At 43.6% G+C, this 17,454-nt stretch overlaps 3 protein-coding genes across 3 annotated transcripts; 2 read left to right on the top strand and 1 right to left on the bottom strand.

Moving 5' to 3' along the window:
* The first annotated feature begins 152 nt into the window (after positions 1-152).
* On the top strand, positions 153-3,232 carry LOC118229648 (thymidylate kinase-like). Its single transcript, XM_035421804.1, has 4 exons — positions 153-768; positions 1,182-1,246; positions 1,604-1,692; positions 3,017-3,232. The coding sequence occupies exons 3-4, from the start codon at positions 1,609-1,611 to the stop codon at positions 3,230-3,232; spliced, it is 300 nt and encodes a 99-aa protein (XP_035277695.1). The 5' UTR covers positions 153-768; positions 1,182-1,246; positions 1,604-1,608.
* Positions 3,233-3,911: 679 nt separating this feature from the next.
* On the top strand, positions 3,912-6,634 carry thap4 (THAP domain containing 4). The gene is made up of 5 exons (XM_035420782.1): positions 3,912-4,097; positions 4,564-4,720; positions 4,902-5,011; positions 5,584-5,687; positions 5,848-6,634. The coding sequence occupies exons 1-5, from the start codon at positions 4,073-4,075 to the stop codon at positions 5,962-5,964; spliced, it is 513 nt and encodes a 170-aa protein (XP_035276673.1). The 5' UTR covers positions 3,912-4,072; the 3' UTR covers positions 5,965-6,634.
* Positions 6,635-7,263: 629 nt separating this feature from the next.
* Positions 7,264-16,608, bottom strand: LOC118230710 (bcl-2-related ovarian killer protein homolog A-like). Its single transcript, XM_035423974.1, has 5 exons — positions 15,989-16,608; positions 15,306-15,632; positions 13,815-13,943; positions 10,260-10,423; positions 7,264-8,088 (listed from the first exon to the last, which is right to left on the bottom strand). The coding sequence occupies exons 2-5, from the start codon at positions 15,535-15,537 to the stop codon at positions 7,963-7,965; spliced, it is 651 nt and encodes a 216-aa protein (XP_035279865.1). The 5' UTR covers positions 15,538-15,632; positions 15,989-16,608; the 3' UTR covers positions 7,264-7,962.
* Between the last annotated feature and the right edge of the window lie 846 nt (positions 16,609-17,454).

The following is a 17,454-nucleotide window of genomic DNA, read 5'->3' as shown; positions in this document are numbered from 1 at the left end:
TCTATTAAGTCGTGAAATCATTATGATTTACCCCGAATTTACATCTAACAATGGTTATTAATGAAAATTACATCAGTTTGGGTCTCGAAAAGCATTAATTAATATATTTTGGACATCGCTGAAAAAGTTTGTGAACCCCTGCACTATAGTATGCTACTGTGCATGAACATATGGCATGAACACAATAACTCAGAATTGGATTTTCTGAACAGTAGGTGGCGCAGTCTGACAAAAAAAGCCATGCACTTTCCACTTGAAATGCAGTATATATTGTAATTGAGTAATATTTCAATAAACATTGTATGTTGCAGGTAGTACACTTTTTTATTGTAAAGTTCGATAACGTAATACATAGTTCATGTATTTTCCAGAGAGTTACTCTTGTGATGTGCTTACAAATCAGAGTTTTACGGGTCTTTCACAGCACGAGAACGTTTCCCCATCCTGCTGCGTGGCAAGTGAACTTTATTCTACCCAAAACAAGAAAAACGCGTTGGTTGGAAAGACCCGAATGGCTTGCTTACACTGTTTGCATCCGATAGCCTACTTACTTATTATTTCCAGATTAAGGAAACAGATAGGCCTGCTAATTGAAATGCACCATGTAGAAAGAGGGGCTCTAATTGAACTGGAAGGGGTGGACTGGGCCGGAAAGACTAAGCAGTGCAAGAAGCTTGTCCAGGCACTCCAGAACAGTTGGTCGACCAGCTGAAATGTTTACCTGGAAGATTACCTGGAAATTTTGATTTATTTTCTGCCTTCATTCGGGTGAGGTGGTGTCTTTGTCTTGCAGATAGCTAATTTGTTGTAAACAGAGCAGATTTAGGTCTTTATTTGCACTGGTTAAGTTAAATGATCAAATCTGTAGAACCATCAAAGTTGCCAGGGAATTACGAACATTGCAGAATCTGGAAGAAATAGAGAAAATATTGTTCCAGTAGAGACCCGGACAAGATAAGCCGGGCACTACGGACAGTGGTGCTTCTGGGAAATTGAGTCAAGCGCAGGGTATTCAAATTTGTGTCCTTGAAATGCTAGTAAATGCACATACCGCAAAGCATCAATATATTGAAATGGTTCATAGTTTTTCTCAGATAAAGTAGTAGTGTTTTGTGATGTAGTTTTTCTGCTTCTATAGATTTGTATTCTTTTTCACCTCTTTTTCTTTGTAAACAAAAAAGAAAAAGAGGCTTCCCTGGCATATTGTGAAGACCTGGTATTTCTACAGACAGAACTACAGAGATAGGTAAGCTTGGTTATTAACATGTTTCTATGAAAATTCTCGAGGATATGCACTGCTGACTCTGGTGCTGAACAAAATTGCAGCGATGTAGGTCTGTCAGTCTTAAATGGACTGCATTTATATAGCGCAATTGATGCCTCTCATTCACCCATTCACACACACACTCACACCAATGGTGAAAGGCTGCCATGCAAGGTACCATTGGACTGACGCCCAGGGATCGAACCGGCGACCCTCCGACTGCCAGACAACCACTCTTACCTCCTGAGCTATGTCACCAAGTCTATTGGTCTTGTATGGTGTAGGTGGATGCCCCTGCTTTGCGCTGTGTATCTGACTCAGATCTCCCCTCTGTCCCAGGTAGGATGAGGCAGAAGTTACAGCAAGGCATCAGTCTGGTGGTGGACAGGTACACCTTCTCAGGTGTGGCATTCACCAGCGCCAAGCCGGTAAGTTGATAGCTTTGGAGGTTGTGCGTATCAGAGGTGCGGCTGGTCTTACTGGAGGTAAAAAGCTGCCACTTATTTCCTTAGGGTCTGTAAAATAGCCTTTTTCCAGTGTATATCGTTTTTATAGGACTCAATGACAGAATATTAAAATGAGCATGAAGATTAATTGTGAGAGTATAGGTCTACATTTATAAACTGACTAGGGTTGATTGAGGATCAGGTGTCCCCTGTCTATATGCTACAGGTGACAAAAGTCAAATATCTAGGCCTTATATTTGATCCCCAGTTGAAATTTGACAAGCTTGTTAAAAACTTGAGTAGAACCTTAAAAGTAACATTGTACTCATTTAGACTAATTAGAAACTTTTTGCCATTTGATACAACATGTTTATACAGGCACTGGTTTTTTAGCATCTTAGTTATTGTGTAATGTCTTGGTCGCAAGCATGCCCCTTGGTGATCAAACCTTTAGAAAGAATCTTTAATCGTGCAATAAAAATACTGGATAAAACACTGTTAAGTTTGCTGATGCCAAACTCATTTTAAATTGTCTACATGATATGGCTACACTGTCTCTTAGTAACGTGATGAAATCTTTGCGGGAAGATTTGTTCTGTGGGGAATTGTAAAGTTCCATTTAGGAAAACTTCTTTTGGTCAGGCAGCCTTTTCTACTAAGGGAGTCATTATTTGGAAAGTGAAAATCCAATTTGTTTTGTGATCAAAGTTGAAATATTTCACTTTTTCATCTTCTCGTTGTCTTATCTAGACTATTGAAAAATAAAAGTGTGACGAACAGAACACACTTGAGATTATCTATCTTGCTAGCAGAACGGATTTTCTATTTCATTACAAGGTTGCATAGAATTGTGAGTGGGAGTAACTGTTACTGGCAGCAAGGTGAAAAACGTCAAGCTGCATCCACAGTTGCAGACTTGAGTGGGCAGGTCATCCTGTCTAGTAGGACAGTTTGTCGGGAACAGAACTCATGAGTAAAGTGGGAGTGGCTTTCTGGTAGACCTGGGTTCAAATACTTTTCTGTGCTCTCTTGATCTTGCCTGGCCTAATTGAGCCTGCCAATATGACCAGAAGGCAGGGTTTGCACTTGTTGAGAGTATTTCATTGGTTCCAATACACCAGACAAGATCAGTAAAGCATAGAAAAGTATTTGAATCCAAAACAAATACGTATTTGACCCAGGTTTGCTTTCAGGTTATCTAATGGCTAGATGTTAGTGTGGGAAAAAATGAGCCGAGTGTGTGAGAAGGAAGGCTGGCTGAAGCGATGCTTGTTAGACGATGCACACCTCCACTGTGTGCACACAGGGCTTCGGTATAGAGTGGCGTAGGAGCCCAGATGTGGGCCTGCCCAAGCCAGACCTGGTGGTGTACCTGCAGGTGAGCCCTGCGGTGGCAGCACAGCGGGGGGAGTTCAGGGCTGAGCGCTGTGAGACCAGTGACCTCCAGAAGTCTGTGCTACGGAGGTTCCAGCAGTTCAAGAAGGAGCCCTCCCTCAACTGGCAGGTGGGAAACCACCGCTAGAGTCACCCAGCGCAAAGAGCATATTTGAATAGGGTTAGGGTTAGGGTTAGGGACAGCAGAATGTATATATTTATAAAATATTTAATTTGCAAGAGAATCACACAGCGCATCCCTGAACTGGGTCCTGTGCACCTGCAGTTGGTGAGCTGAAAATTGGTGGGGCCAGAAACTGATTATCAGTCTCGTTTTCAGGTATTGTCCTTGATTACCAATAAAGCAATTAATTCACAATATACTCCATACCATCAGATATAGCCAACTCTCTTCAATTAGGCCATTTTACAAGTAATTATTTTTTTTTGAATTGCAAAACGGTGAACATTTTATCAGCATTTTTTGTGGATACATGTGGACCTCTTCCTTCTCTGCACTCACACTCGGATATATGTATATATATACATATATATATATATATATATATATATATATATATATATATATATATATATATATATATATATATATATATTCCTGTTAAATCTGCAGTGCCCGATTATAAACAATCTTAAAGCGTAGGTTCATGAAATTCAATATGTCAAAAAGGAAATACATATATGTCTACATATGATATACGTCTTGCACTACAACAGTGTGTAATCTGTCCAACAAGTGAACTACTGCAAACTCCTTGGTCAGAAGCTGGCTCACGTAAATGCGTCTGCGCAGATTCGCATAATGACTACATTTCCCAACATGCATCTGATGAAAGCTTCGTTTGTGATCGGTGGTGGTGAATGTAAATATAAACGTACAAATCAGGTTTTGCCGCATTATGTTTCCTGGCTGACTAGTACAGATTGAAAAATTAATCCTTAAATTTATTATTTTATTTTTTTCTAAATGGCTTGTCCCATTCAACAATCAGGTAAAGGATGACTTTTCATTTTGTAGCCAAACTGACGTTAGCAAGAATTAACGTAGGCTATTGTATTTCAGCGAAGAAAATGAAAGTAAATTTTTAATGTCAGTAATTCGTCAGTTGCTAGTTGCATTTGACAATCTAATGTAGCTTTAAAACATAGATAACCTTTTCATAACACTTCCTGTTTCGGAATACTGTGGCTGGTAGCTAATCATTACTGAAAGGTATACTTTATCCGAGGTTGCATTGCCTGATCAAACAATTAGGCTACGTAGGCTACTGTTTGCTGGGTAGGCTATACAGTATATTTCCGAAATTTATGTTAGGCGTACACTACATTATTTGTGAGCTTGGCGGACCTAGGCTACTTATAATTGCTATGGTAAAATGTTCGAAATCTGCGATATCCCGGTTTCCTGGTGCTTGCGCACACTAAGTGTCCTCAGTTGAACTCTCCATTCGCTTGCAGCGCCCCTCCTGAATCCAGCGGTACTGGCACTGGACTGGCTCTTGGGCTCCTGGGAGTCGGACGAGCCCGGGGAGGGTTCTTTTCCCACCGTCCCGCCTTTCCGCTACTCGGAGACTTTGCACTTCACCCACGTGGGCCAGCCCGTCATCAACTTCAAGTGCGCAGACCCTCAATAACAAATGTTCTTCTGAATAACACACATGCTGGCCCGCCCTTGGCTTACAGTACAAGCATGAAAAACACAAAACAATTTATACACGTTATTCAGTTTTGACTACGGAAATCTCACTGATATGTGTCTCAGACTCATAGTGATGAAAACATTTGTTTTCCTGCAGGTTTAATGCCTTCCATACAGAGAGTAAAAAACCTATGCACAGAGAGTGTGGGTTTATCAGGCTTCAGCCAGGTACAAACAAGGTGGCTTTCATCATCGCTCAGAACTCAGGTAGGCCTATAAAATAACCAAAATATTGTTCATATACTACTGACTGTAGTGTGCAAAACAGGAATATACATAGTATTTCACAAGATGTGACAATGCGTGACAATGACATGGTTAGATTTCAATCCAAATATTTATGGCTGGTCTGTTAGTCATTTGTAGTCCTCCAAAGATTCCGGTCACCTGAAATTAAATTAGTGTTTACAGTGGTTCACTTAGGATGGCAACTGACATTCAGGTATTCAGAGCTGAAGAGAAATTTAAGCCGCCAGACAGATAAATCCAGGTCGGGAAACACATGTATCCTTATATAGTCTCCTGTTTCTCTTGTAGACATTTATCCTGTCACTGTTAACTTTTAGGGATGAATAGGTACTTCTTTCCTTGGGATGAAATTTGAACCATTTTCTAGCAAACTGAGTGATGACCAATAAATGAACGATGGAGACAAATGTAAGATGTCTACTACATTGTGACATTTGAGTGGTGGGGCTGAATTAGAGGGAAATCTGGGCAGTGAATTATCATGTGTGTGGGCGCATACGCGTGTGTCCAACATGCGTGCATGTTTTCAGGACTGGTGGAAATTGAGGAGGGGGAGCTCACCGGTCAGCAGGTGTCCCTGCAGACCCATGCACTGGCCAGAACCTCTTTCTCAAAGGAACCTCACGTTCAGCAGGTAGTGCAAAACAACCTAACCCTCCCAGTATGGTCATGTGCCTGCGGATTAATATTGTTTTTAATATGCGCATTCCATGGAAATGTTCTAAACGATCGATTCAAATTTCAGTGCCGACTTCATTCTTTTATTGTAACTTGTATGCTTCTCCCTCCCTCAGATCCACAGGGAGTTTCGACTGAGGGGGGACGGCAGACTAGAACAGACGGTCTCCATGGCTACGAGCGACCAACCCCTGACGCAGCATTTGCACATCACGTACCGCAGGTCCTCCTGACAGGGCGCGGGTTCGAGGGGGGTGGAGAATCTTTCACACGCCCTGCCCCCGGGTTTGGTGTGACGCACAGTTGTTTAGCTCAGCGTTCACGTGAATTATTTGATAGGCTCTGTTAATCACGCATCACTTACACTCTGCTAGATGTTTTCTTTCATTTGCTGCATCCTTCATTAAATATTCTCATTCAGCAGAGAGCTTTTGTCAGTTCTGATGGCTTGTGCAATGTGACCTTCAAAGCTTCGAAGAGAAATACAAATGTTAGTCACACAATAGATCTTGTGAAGATAACTGCAAATGTGGCATTTAGTCACCATAGGCATTAACACCAAGGCCAGAGTTGTCCACATCCTCATCCATGCGGTAGATTTCACAAAATCATAGCCTAACTAGCTGTTGGGTCTGAATTGACTTGTTTATTTCCGTAGTTTGAATTCTTTTTTGTGTCACTGTAAGAGCTTCAATGTTTGCAAGATATGCTTTTTGTTAAAGCCGTCCAAACTCGATTTATACCCATCCCCTTCAGCTGGCTTGGTGGTGTGGTTATTTGCAATTTGAAAATGTTCCCTCTCCATTTCAAACTCAATATTTTAATCAGAGACTGTGGCCTTCCAAACCCTATGGGCAATTTAAATGGGTTATGTGGCAGAATAAAAAGTGGCTGATGACTAACTATGATCTTGTCTTTTTTCCCTGCTCATATTTTTTCTGTTAAATTTCCATGAAGATAGGGACCTGTCGGGTGGCTCATTTGGTTAAGGCACCTCATTGTGGTGCACGGATGAGCCCCACGGTCTCGGTCTGAATTCGTTCTATATCAGACCACATCGACCAGCCAGTAGCCACATAGGAAGATACATAATGGGCAATTGCGTTTCCCAAAGTATGGGAGTGTTCAGTTGGTTAGGAGTCTCCGTTTCATTGCTCTCTATCGACCCCTGCTGGTCAATCAGGTCAAACCGTCGACTGCATGCCAAAGGCCACCAGACGTCTTCTGACTCGAGTATGTGAACTTGGCTGTGGGCTGTGGTGTGAAAAGAAACAGGATGCTGACACTACATTTCGGGGAAGAACCGCAGCTGTCTTCATTGTTCTGAATCACTGCAGCTACAAATAGTTAATTGGATATTGCAAATTAGGCTGGGAATTGGACATGGTCAGCTGCATGCTGGGCATGAAATTTGAATGGTTTTGGTACAATATAGCAGTAAAGAAATAGGATATCACAAGAATATCATTTTGGAAGTTTTCATTGCTTCACATTCTTGGCTGTTGCCACACAAACATCCAGAAAATCATAAGTCGTTTTTTTAAAAAGGTATTTTTTATTATTGTCATTCGGCATTTCATACCAAATGTGTGACACTAGTTATTCATAGAATAAAATTAATAGACCATAGCTTTTTCAGACCCCACAACCCTGACACACTGCTGCACACTGTAGCGACACAAGGGCCCTCCTTATCCACAAGTATAATTTAAAAAATAAAAAGTGAAACTTCTAAGCATGCAACCCACAGTTTGCAAATTCATACGTGAAGTCGTAGTACTTGACCAATGAGCTAGCTTCCTTTTTGCTTCGGCAGTGAAGTGTTTTTATGAGTGAGCTTATCAGCCTTGCACAGTAGTGTAGTGCCTTCTCAAGAACACACAACTCACAGGAAACAGGATACAGAAATGATGGGGTTGGCTCCACAATACTCCCAGATATCCAGGCAACATAAAAAAAGTAAAAGCTAAAAAAAAAAACATTAAAAGACACAACATCTTGGTGTTCCGCAATAGAGATGGTGGCGAATGGTCTCAAGAGTGTTCCTTGGACAAAGTTTATGGACATCCTTTGCTTGCGACAAGTCACCTGGCAATAAGCTGTAGGAAGTATAAACTGATTTTTGGAGTGTGCTGGTGGCGAGGTGCTCTTCCAGCAATGACGGGCAAAAGCCGTGTGTGCGACTGAGGCCCTTCCTCTCCCGTCCCACCCCACTTCGCCTCCAGCCTCCCTCATCGTTCCCTTAACAGGTAGAAGACCACAGCTTTCAGGTAGTGGCCACAGGTGTAGGCTGCAGAGACCAGCCAGTGAGACCAAAAGCGGGGATCAGAGTTCACCACACACTTTGTAATGTCCTCCTGAGGGGGAAGAGAGAGAGGAAGACACATTAGAATACCGCAAAAAAAAAAAAAAAAAAAAGATTAATTTTAAAAATATACCACTGAAGCACGTGCTTCCTGTTCTTTGAATCCATTGCAACAGGGCCTCCATCACCTGATCAAGTTGATAATCACCAGAAGATGAGGAAGTGCCTAAGACTGCAGTACATAAAAGCTTTACAGCTACAGGTTATGACCGTCACCTTAACAAGTTTCAACACACCTCGGTGACTGCAGGGTAAAGGCGTGAGGCGCAAGAACACAGTGGTTTGTTACGCAATCGTAGAATTTGAAAACGGCAGTTCACGTCATTGCCGTAGAGGGAGGGAGGGCTGGAACAACCGCCGTTGCCGTTGTTAATCGAGCACGGCGGGGGGGCTTTTACGAAGCCCTTCCGTCTTGAATCCTTCGCGTTAATTATGCGGCCTGCCAGCCGGCTACAAACGAGCCGTTTCTCCCCTACTGCGGAGGTCTTTGTTCGCTTCCCGACTCTGTCTGAAGAGCGGAGCACGCAGATCTGGGCAAGAGGCGTCCTGCCAAGCGTCGCTCCTTTAAAAAAAAAAAACCTCAGTCAGAAGCTCCGCACTGTCCACACGCCCTTATTGGATGTTCCCTTTGTGCGTCTTGGCAGAGTCTTTTCCGAAATAGTTTCTCCTTGCTGAACATCAGTTCCAGTGTATGGGAGTTAACCTTCATAAATAAATGGTAAACAAGACAGGGCAAGCTGGGCTCACTGCCTCAGCGAATAATGAAGGGCGTGGTGGTAGCTACAGCAGCAGTACTGGTTTGGAGGGAAGTGGGAGGAGGGTGCAACGCTGGGGTTGCGGCTCATGACCACAGTGGGGCCCAATTGTTTTCGCTCTGCCTACCTAAGAACAAAATGTTGGCACCAACTCACAAAAGTCTCCAAAATTCAATATCCACTGAAATACAAACAAATAATGTGTGTGTAAAATAACACCGACTTCCTCTCACCTGGCTGATACTGAACAAAAGACGTCTCAGACTGAGTGACTAATAGTGAAAGGGAAACGCGAGTGGGCGTACAAACCCTAACAAAAAAAAACCTGCATCTGTGACAACAGTGTGGTCCCATGACTGTGGGAGTTATACTTCACGGTGCGAGGTTTATCACCGGGGACATCAATCATTTAGTGAATAGTGAATCCCACTGCATTTGCATTTCCCCTTCAATTTGTGAAGCGAAGAAACCCCAGCCTGGGTTCGTTCAACGTTTGGCCTTAACAACTGACTGCATTAAATACAAAGCTTCAGTTGTCATCTTCACCGTGACAGTTTGGTGTGCTGCTCTTTTAGCAGGTGCTCTTATCCAGAGTGGCTTTCAGCACAAACACAAGTGAAAAGACCTCTTTGCAAAGTCGTCAGTGTGCATCAGAAAATGCCCAACGTCTCTCTCTGCTGTTCTGTTCTGGCTGCTGTGGGAAGCTCATTCCACCACTGAGGGGTCAGAACAGACAGCAGATATGACTGGTATGTGGAGGCTGGGAGATGGGAAGGATTCAGACATTTCAAAGTTGTGAAATGGAGTGGTCTGGCTGGTGTGTGCAGTTGGATTATCTTTTTAAGTTATGAAGGGGCAGTCCCCTTGATAGCCTGGCAGGCTAGCACCAAGGTTTTAAAGTATGAACAGTTATAGCCGCAATGTTCTGGAGGAGCAGCCCCAGATCTGATGGCAGAGGCAAGGAGGCCAGAGGATAGAGCTGCAGTAGCCAAGGCTGGAGAGGACTAGCGCCTGAACCAGACACTAGGCAAAGTAGCGAGTGAGGAACGGGTAGATTCTCCCGACCTTGTACGACCAGTAGCGAAGAATTTTATGTAATAGTCACGGCCTGATATTTCAATGAAGAAATAGAGAGAGGGTAGGCAGAAACTTATCAGGAAGAGGAGACCAATAAACCAGTTCCACAGCCAGAAAGAGTGGGAGGACGACGATGTAGAGGAGGATAAGAAAGTGGAGGGAGAGGAGGGAGGCGTAGGCCGAGACGAAATCCACTGACTACCGGTTCCACTCGATTAGCTGATGGCGCAACCCAATAATCATCAGCAAAAACACAATCTCAGTCGTGATCAACTGATTGTTAAAAATTAAACTGCTAAAACCCATCGTTCCTGCGACAAGGCTCACTTACCCAGCCGCCTCTCTTCTTCAGCCAGGGGGACAGGCTCTTGCGCACAAACTCGCCGAAGCAGTCCACAATGGTGTGCACCATGGCTGGGTGGCCATGCCGGACGCAGTCCACGGCCAGAGCGCCTGCCACCGCGTACAGGGACACCACTTTCCCCCACGTGACCCCTACAGAAAGGATGGACATTGTGACATCATCACCCTGCGACGGCACCGTGTGACATCTTGTACCAAGCAAGCACGCTTTGTACGCGTTTTATGGGCGAGTAAGCACACAAAGACACGGCGCTAATCTAGTTTGTTGACATTTAAATCACTGACGTCTCACTTGTCCTTTCACTTTGCAAACTGTTCCTTTCCGTGTCTGGAGGCCCAGCAATTCCTCTTAAACTGAATTCCTCTGTTCTCACAGCAATATGAAAATGAATAATGAATCAACCTAATTAATCATGTTTGCAGTTAATCTTGTGTGTCAGGAGGCTGTGAGCCGAGGTTCAGTAGCCGATGAGTTTTTACAAAAACGGAAGACAGCAATATCTTGTGTAAACCAAGTGAATGCAGACTGTATACCCGTTTACTTTTTGTGCCAAGCCTAGCAGCGCGCCCATAAAGGTGCTCCCTGATTAAGTCTTGCAAAAGCAGAGGAAGTGGCCCATAAAAAATAATTAAATTGCAGCAGGGCTGTTACATAAGCGAACTTCATAAAGATTGGATGAGGTCACAAATTCAACATCCAAGTGTTGCAATAAATACCCTGATAAAACTAAAGAAAACAAACCTTCCTTGCACGTCTGCATTCGACTGACCAGATGTGCTAGGCGTTTGCTTTCTCCACCTACAAGTCTATGCAAAAGGCAATCTACTCCATGGACATTATGTTTTTGTCCCTATTTAAAGATGGCTGATGCAATAAACGTAGCTCCAACCGAGTTCAAAGGTGTGAGCAGTATTACCCAGAGGCTTTCTGTGTGATAAGACATCAAGGGGTCTTCCTCATAGTTCCTGTAGCTTTTGTTGGCTCACTGCCTTTTCTCAACAGAGACATAAAAACAGCAGTATTTCAAGCTCTAAAACAGGAGACCACAATCCCAGAATAATATTATCCCATATCTGTGGGAAAACATTCTCTTCACATGATTATTTGTCTCTCCCCCCCCCCCCCACCCTTAATCTACCATGCATGACAGGCTATCCAGACATGCGTGACTCATTCTCTTCCCTTCGTGTCACGTCTGCCACATGAAACACCTGTGACGATCTCCATCAGCAAATCAGCAGTCTCGTTAAATGAGACCGACAGCCAAAGCTGAAGCTGTATCAGCTACTCTGGTCTAGACAACGCGAGGGTGTCGAGCGTGCCACAAATAAATATTCATGCTTTCGCTGTTATGGTTACCATACCAACTATTTTTGTAGAGGGGCGACAAATGAAGAGCTTTCTTCATCTGAGAGCAAGCAATGATTCCAAGGAAAAAAATGAGGAATCGCCTTTTCTGTTTGATTCAGGAAAAACGATGATGGACCGATCAGAGATAGATCTCAGGATGGCTTGAGGTCTGCCATTCCACCACATTTTAGCATCCATCAAATGCCTTGTGGACTTCAGTGACCAGGCTATTAGGGCATACATCTGACTCAATCTTTTTTCCAGCTCTAAGGGGCTTAAAGTCATTCAACTACTGACTTAAGTGCCAAGTTCCAAACAAGGAGCCCAACAGTGTCCAGCTGGGGTGAACAGATTAAGACACTTGCCCAGAGTTGTACAGAAACAGCATGGAAAAAGCACAGAAAAAGAGAGAGGGAAGGAGAGGAGAGAGAGTGCACAGAGAGGGAGGAGGAGCGGGGGTGAGGGTGAATGGGGGAGGTCTTGGCGTTCGGCCCAGAGGTGAACCCCATGTCTCCTCCCCCAGCTTCCTCCCTGGCATGCAGGGAGGGGGGCAGGGCACAAGCACAGTCCAGTTCCTCCCAAAGCCTTCAGCCAGACTCTCTGATAAGACACACGTACTACAATACAGCCAGTATAGGCCTATGTTCCCAAATCAAATCATTTCAATGTTATTCAGCAATTTACTGTCTTAATTTAAATTTTGAGGTTTCGGTTAGAATGCATAGAAAAGATGAGGTCAACACACTGCTTAATGGTCCGAAGCAGAAGTTTTACTGAGACTCCTGACAAGAAACAAGATGACATTTCTCTGTCAGTATCTTCATGCAACAGGGGTTTCCCTGCGAGTCATGTGAACGATGCATGACTGCGATGAACATCCTGCGGCTTCCGCTCTGCTCGTCACTTTGAGGCCGACGGCGTTAAAGGCCAGGGCTGAGCTACATGCCAGCTCAAGTGAACCTCGGATGATATCACAGTTACCCAGCCGCCTCATTGTGGTTAACTCTGCACTTCTGAGAAGTGGCACCTAAGACAAAAAAAATGGCTGGTGGTAGAACACTCTCGTCGGACACGCCACAGTCACCCTGTGGACTCTGCGTGTCCAGCAGGGCCCCCCGCAGGGTAGAGCTTCACCCGTCTGAGCAATCCTGGCTCATCTCAGCCTGGCCCTCCCTACCCTGCTCACTAATCCCAGGAGCTTTCCCAACTGATCTTTCATCTTCTTCCATTGAGAGCAGATACAGGGAGATCTCTGAAGTTCACACAACAGTTTTTCCCCTAAGAACTAAATGTTACAAGAAATGATCATTCCTGTGGACAGCTGACTCCGCCCACCTTAACAACCCCCCCCCCCCCCCCCCCCCCCCAAAGAGGCCAGCGCAGAAGGAAGAAATCTCTCTGGCCGCAAGAGCTTGTTTGCGCAAGAGAAATCCCATGATGCTCTCTGACATACTAATCTCGACTTCATACAGGCCAGCCTTCCAGTCCAGACAAATATGCAACAAGAAAAGTCATAATGGGGCTCTATTTTTATCTTTGTAGAATGGAGAAAGGCTTAGTACTTGGACAGATGACCTTGGGTTCCCTTCCCACCGGAATAAAACTAACCGATCTATGCTAACACAAAGCTATTTCGGCAGCTTTTACTGTAAGTCCTATGCAAGAATTCTGCAGCACCCACTTGCAAAATCATATTAACCACAGCTAGACTCCCACAAGGCATTGCATCTTCAATGTATTACCAGCAATGAATCGAGGATGCTTGCAAGTCTGATGTTTGCAAGCTAAACCAGTTGCCATGAGGATCATTTGTGCACACCCACTGCTATAGATCACTTGTTCACATGGTTACCAGAAGCCATTTTCCTTGTACAACTGTGTCTGTGTGGTTGAGTTTGCAAATGAATGCCTGCTACAGGATTTGAGGCCACTCTTAGAAAAGCAACAGGTGAATGATTAGAGGGGGACCTCTGGCTGAGTATGCTTGCATCTCTTGCTGTCAACAGCATCATATCTGTATCATAACATAGGCTATCCATAGCTATGTATCCATTTATACAACTGGGTATTTTCCTTTAAGTACATTAGTCAATGGTACAGCAGCAATGCACCATTAGGTACCCATTCCTAAAGCCTTTGAGTTAGAAGCCCAGCCCCCTGGCAGCAACTCACCGGTAGAGAAGATCTCATCAGCCACTGCCAGGAAGGCATCAGACACCACGTTCTCCGACGTCACGGTGATGTTGAGCTGCCGCGCCACGTTGCGATAAACAGTCGGCCGCAGGTACTCCAACTCATCACCTGTGATGCAAGGAGTGCGACAAGTGTTTAACCGTTCACAAATTAGACAGGCAAATGTTACCGCCCTTCCTAGTTTGGCATGCAAACATGCACAAACATACATTTGTGCACAACCTGTTGCTATTAGATAAAATGAAATCTTGAAGTTCAAAGAGAAAAAAACACTGGCACGACAGGTCGAGCAGGCAACCCTGTGCAGGTGAAAGCACAAAAGAGCAGGGATCCGTTAAGCTCTGCAAAGAGAAGGTAGCTGGATCCAACTGAAATATACAATTTGAGTCAGTAGCCTTGCAAGAGCCCCAGCCAGAAGATGGTCAAAAGAAAACGGCTTTAAATTCCTCTGTAGTCCACGGTTGGTACTGATCTTAATCAAGACCTAAGAGTGGCCTTTGGGGAGTATCATGCTGTATTTCACCCGGTTTATTTACAACATCAACAAAAACAACATATACGTATAGGCTACGTATTGTTTCTGCTACATTCCATAAAACTGGCATATACAGCTCCACTTGATGAAACAGTGTGGTCACTGGTCCACAAAATGAAGCTCAGATAACCACTGCCATTTGAGTCTACAATCTTGCTTGCTCAGCTTCTCACGGCAGGTTTGGTATCAGAGCAAACGAGAGGAGATGTAAAATAAAGCAGAATAGCACTGGTGTCAGAGGAACCTTCTGTTTAAGAGTGTTCTCTAAAGCTCCAACAGGAGCACAGCACTCTGTGTCTGATGGGTGCTAGACCTTTCAAATGGCCGTTTGTGAAATGGCAAGTCAAACAAGCAGAACCATACAGCAAAGGATGTAATGTCGAGAGTGTACAAGAGAAAACAAAGCAGGGTGAGGCCTTACTTAATCCTTCCTCTGTTTCAGCAGGGTTGGGGGGGTGGCTACAGAGGAGGCGGTAAGTGGCACATGTTGCTACAGCAAGTGTGAGGTCAGCAGTTTGACAGCTACAGCGTGAGGGAACACCAAGCAACAGGAAAACACTCTGCCTAACCTTAGCACACTAAGCATGTTGCAATCCAGCTGGCAGTCTTCAGATGAAGCTAATATAACACAAGATAAAGAAACCTCACCAGCCAGCCAGACTGTATACACTACAGTGTGCATGCTTTGAACCTGGCTTACATTCAAGCACCATTACAGACCCATTAGCAAGAATTTGCTTACATTAGAGAGCAGTCCGAAATTCACCAGGTGTTTACAATTTCCCATGCAAAGATATGATTAAAGCTAAGGTGGGCGAGGTGTAAATCATTCCACTGAAAACGTGCAGAAAGGAAAATAGTCAAGAACAGAGACACAACTCTAAATTATATGGGTTGCATGGTTGCATTTCCCATAAAACGCATTGCTTTCTTACCTAACCAAAGAAGGATAGAAGACACCTCCCCAAGCATTCCCCCGGCTACCGACAGGCTCTGCTCGGGTTTGGACCAGCCAATCCCGGCCCTATTCAGCCTGGAATGAATGTAGTCCTTGCAGAGAGCCTTCGCTTGGGACACCAGTTCCTTGTCCGTTGGGGTTCGGTTGAATACATCCATCGCTTCGGCAGCGAACACTGACGAGCGGCGCAACATCTCCATGTCCCTCATGCGCTCTCTTTGTCAGGAATAATCCACCAATATCCACTTAACGTTTCTTATCTGTCTCTTATTTCTTCACCGGAATATACAAAATGGTTGTCTCCCTGAAAGAAATACAAAATCACTAATGCCCAACAATTTCCTCAAACCAAAGGGATCTCGTATCTTATGGTTGCAAAAACGTAGCTTTAGTGAACTAAATGTTTAGTTTCTAATAGATTTAAGGCGCACAACACTAGACAAAAAGCTATGCCTAATTTTAGGACGGATAAAGAATGCAATTCAGAAAAGTTGCGTTGTGGCTGGACTACGAGCAACAGGTAGGCTAAACACAATTTGGAACATGTAACTAACGAATCGATGCGTGTTGCCCTCTAATCCAATTTAGGTGTAAAGCAACAATGTATGAAATAAAAAGTCCCCTATTATCGTTAAATGATCATACTTGATTGCAACCTACCGTCAACGTGTTTTGAGTTCTTCAAATAAAGAGCAATTCCGAGATCAGTGAATCGATGCCGTTTCAGGGTACTTCTTATGTTACCCCACACTTTCACCTATAGCGCAGTTCTACTCCTTACACTCAAATTGAATCCATCTCGTAACATGTTATGCGGGAAACGAAATGATTTTCTCGACAAAATTATACAGTTATTTTACAGTTAAATCCAGGCTAAATTGTTTCTAAAAGGCATCAGTTTTGCACGCGTGAGCTTGTCATGTCTGCACATCCGATTCATTTATCGCCGCTTGGGTTTCACAATCTGCGCGTGGTTATCTAAGCCGATCCCATTCTCCAGGGGCAGTCGCACTGTCTTCAGCGTTGTGTTGCTGTATTTAGACTGAGGAGTAGGACAGGTTGACCGTGCTCAGAAATCCGACTTCTTCCAACTTAAGCTTCCTGAAAATGATTCAAGCTTTCTTAGAAGCGAGGATTAAACCAACACGGAGCTCCGCCTTTCATGTTAGACCCTCGAATTAGGAGTTTATTCTTTAGAACTCCCCTCCCAGATTAATGGGAAAAATATCACAATTAAAAGACGGTTTCAACAGCATTAATAAAGAAACGGTGCAGGGCAGGCAAGCGTTCTAGTTATCATACGAGCATTAGTCAGATTGTTCATTTGCATGCCTGAATGGCCTGTCACGACAACACGTTTGTTTTTTATTCAGAACACAGCATGTTTTAACTGTTCATAGGCTACAGATCGGCTGTACTAGCAAGATATGAAGAGTAATATATTTTCCAATATATTTGATTAATTTTTGCTCCTCTCTCGGTAATTAGGTTATTAGATCAGATTAATTTAGCTGTATTAACATTTCAGCAATTATGTAGGTTATGGCATTTCTCTACGGTTTATTTTAACTCTCAAAAATAATGATACAGTGGAGATACATTTGTGTTCTTTAAGGAACATATTTCCCAAATATACATTGAAAGTATACAATATTCTGTATGGGTGCTAATAAGTACCTTTTAAGCAAGGAATGAATGAATTATCTATTAGATAATTGAAATAAATAATGCATTGTCTGTCAAGGGGACCTCCATCATACTTTATAAAGGATATATATATTAAAAGGTTTTATATATTGCAATATTTCCCAAATCAATATGCATATCAATCTGGCCAGGGACCCCCTGCAAGGACCCCCTGTTGAAAACCCAGGATCTATTGGGTGCTACCCCTGTGTCAAAAGATTTTGTACCTTTTCAAGCTCTTTTTCGTACCTGTTTTCAGGGTACTCCAAAAACGTGTTTATTTTCCAGTCAGTTAGTCTTCGTAGTCATATATATGCTCTTCCTCACCATGGCACTACATATGCCTAGAGTGGAAGCACAACTAGTTTAGCTCTTTTCAAAACAGAACCTTTATCCATGGAGGTATTGAATGAGGTCAGTGTTGTCTAAATGTTGTAGGA

Source organism: Anguilla anguilla, chromosome 6 (assembly GCF_013347855.1).
Source record: "Anguilla anguilla isolate fAngAng1 chromosome 6, fAngAng1.pri, whole genome shotgun sequence".
In the NCBI taxonomy this organism is placed as follows: Eukaryota; Metazoa; Chordata; class Actinopteri; order Anguilliformes; family Anguillidae; genus Anguilla; species Anguilla anguilla.
This window is presented reverse-complemented; position numbering and strand designations above follow the sequence as displayed.

What these genes read in the sequence shown, in the direction of transcription:
- LOC118229648 (XM_035421804.1), top strand. Translation starts at nt 1,609, where the DNA reads ATGAGGCAGAAGTTACAGCAAGGCATCAGTCTGGTGGTGGACAGGTAC. An exon ending in CATTCACCAGCGCCAAGCCG is followed by an intron (nt 1,693 to 3,016) that starts GTAAGTTGATAG and finishes GTGTGCACACAG; the next exon opens with GGCTTCGGTATAGAGTGGCG.
- thap4 (XM_035420782.1), top strand. Translation starts at nt 4,073, where the DNA reads ATGGCTTGTCCCATTCAACAATCAG. An exon ending in TTGTCCCATTCAACAATCAG is followed by an intron (nt 4,098 to 4,563) that starts GTAAAGGATGAC and finishes ATTCGCTTGCAG; the next exon opens with CGCCCCTCCTGAATCCAGCG. An exon ending in CATCATCGCTCAGAACTCAG is followed by an intron (nt 5,012 to 5,583) that starts GTAGGCCTATAA and finishes GCATGTTTTCAG; the next exon opens with GACTGGTGGAAATTGAGGAG.
- LOC118230710 (XM_035423974.1), bottom strand. Translation starts at nt 15,537, where the DNA reads ATGAGGGACATGGAGATGTTGCGCCGCTCGTCAGTGTTCGCTGCCGAA. An exon ending in TTCTATCCTTCTTTGGTTAG is followed by an intron (nt 13,944 to 15,305) that starts GTAAGAAAGCAA and finishes CTTGCATCACAG; the next exon opens with GTGATGAGTTGGAGTACCTG. An exon ending in TGAAGAAGAGAGGCGGCTGG is followed by an intron (nt 8,089 to 10,259) that starts GTAAGTGAGCCT and finishes CTTCCCCCTCAG; the next exon opens with GAGGACATTACAAAGTGTGT.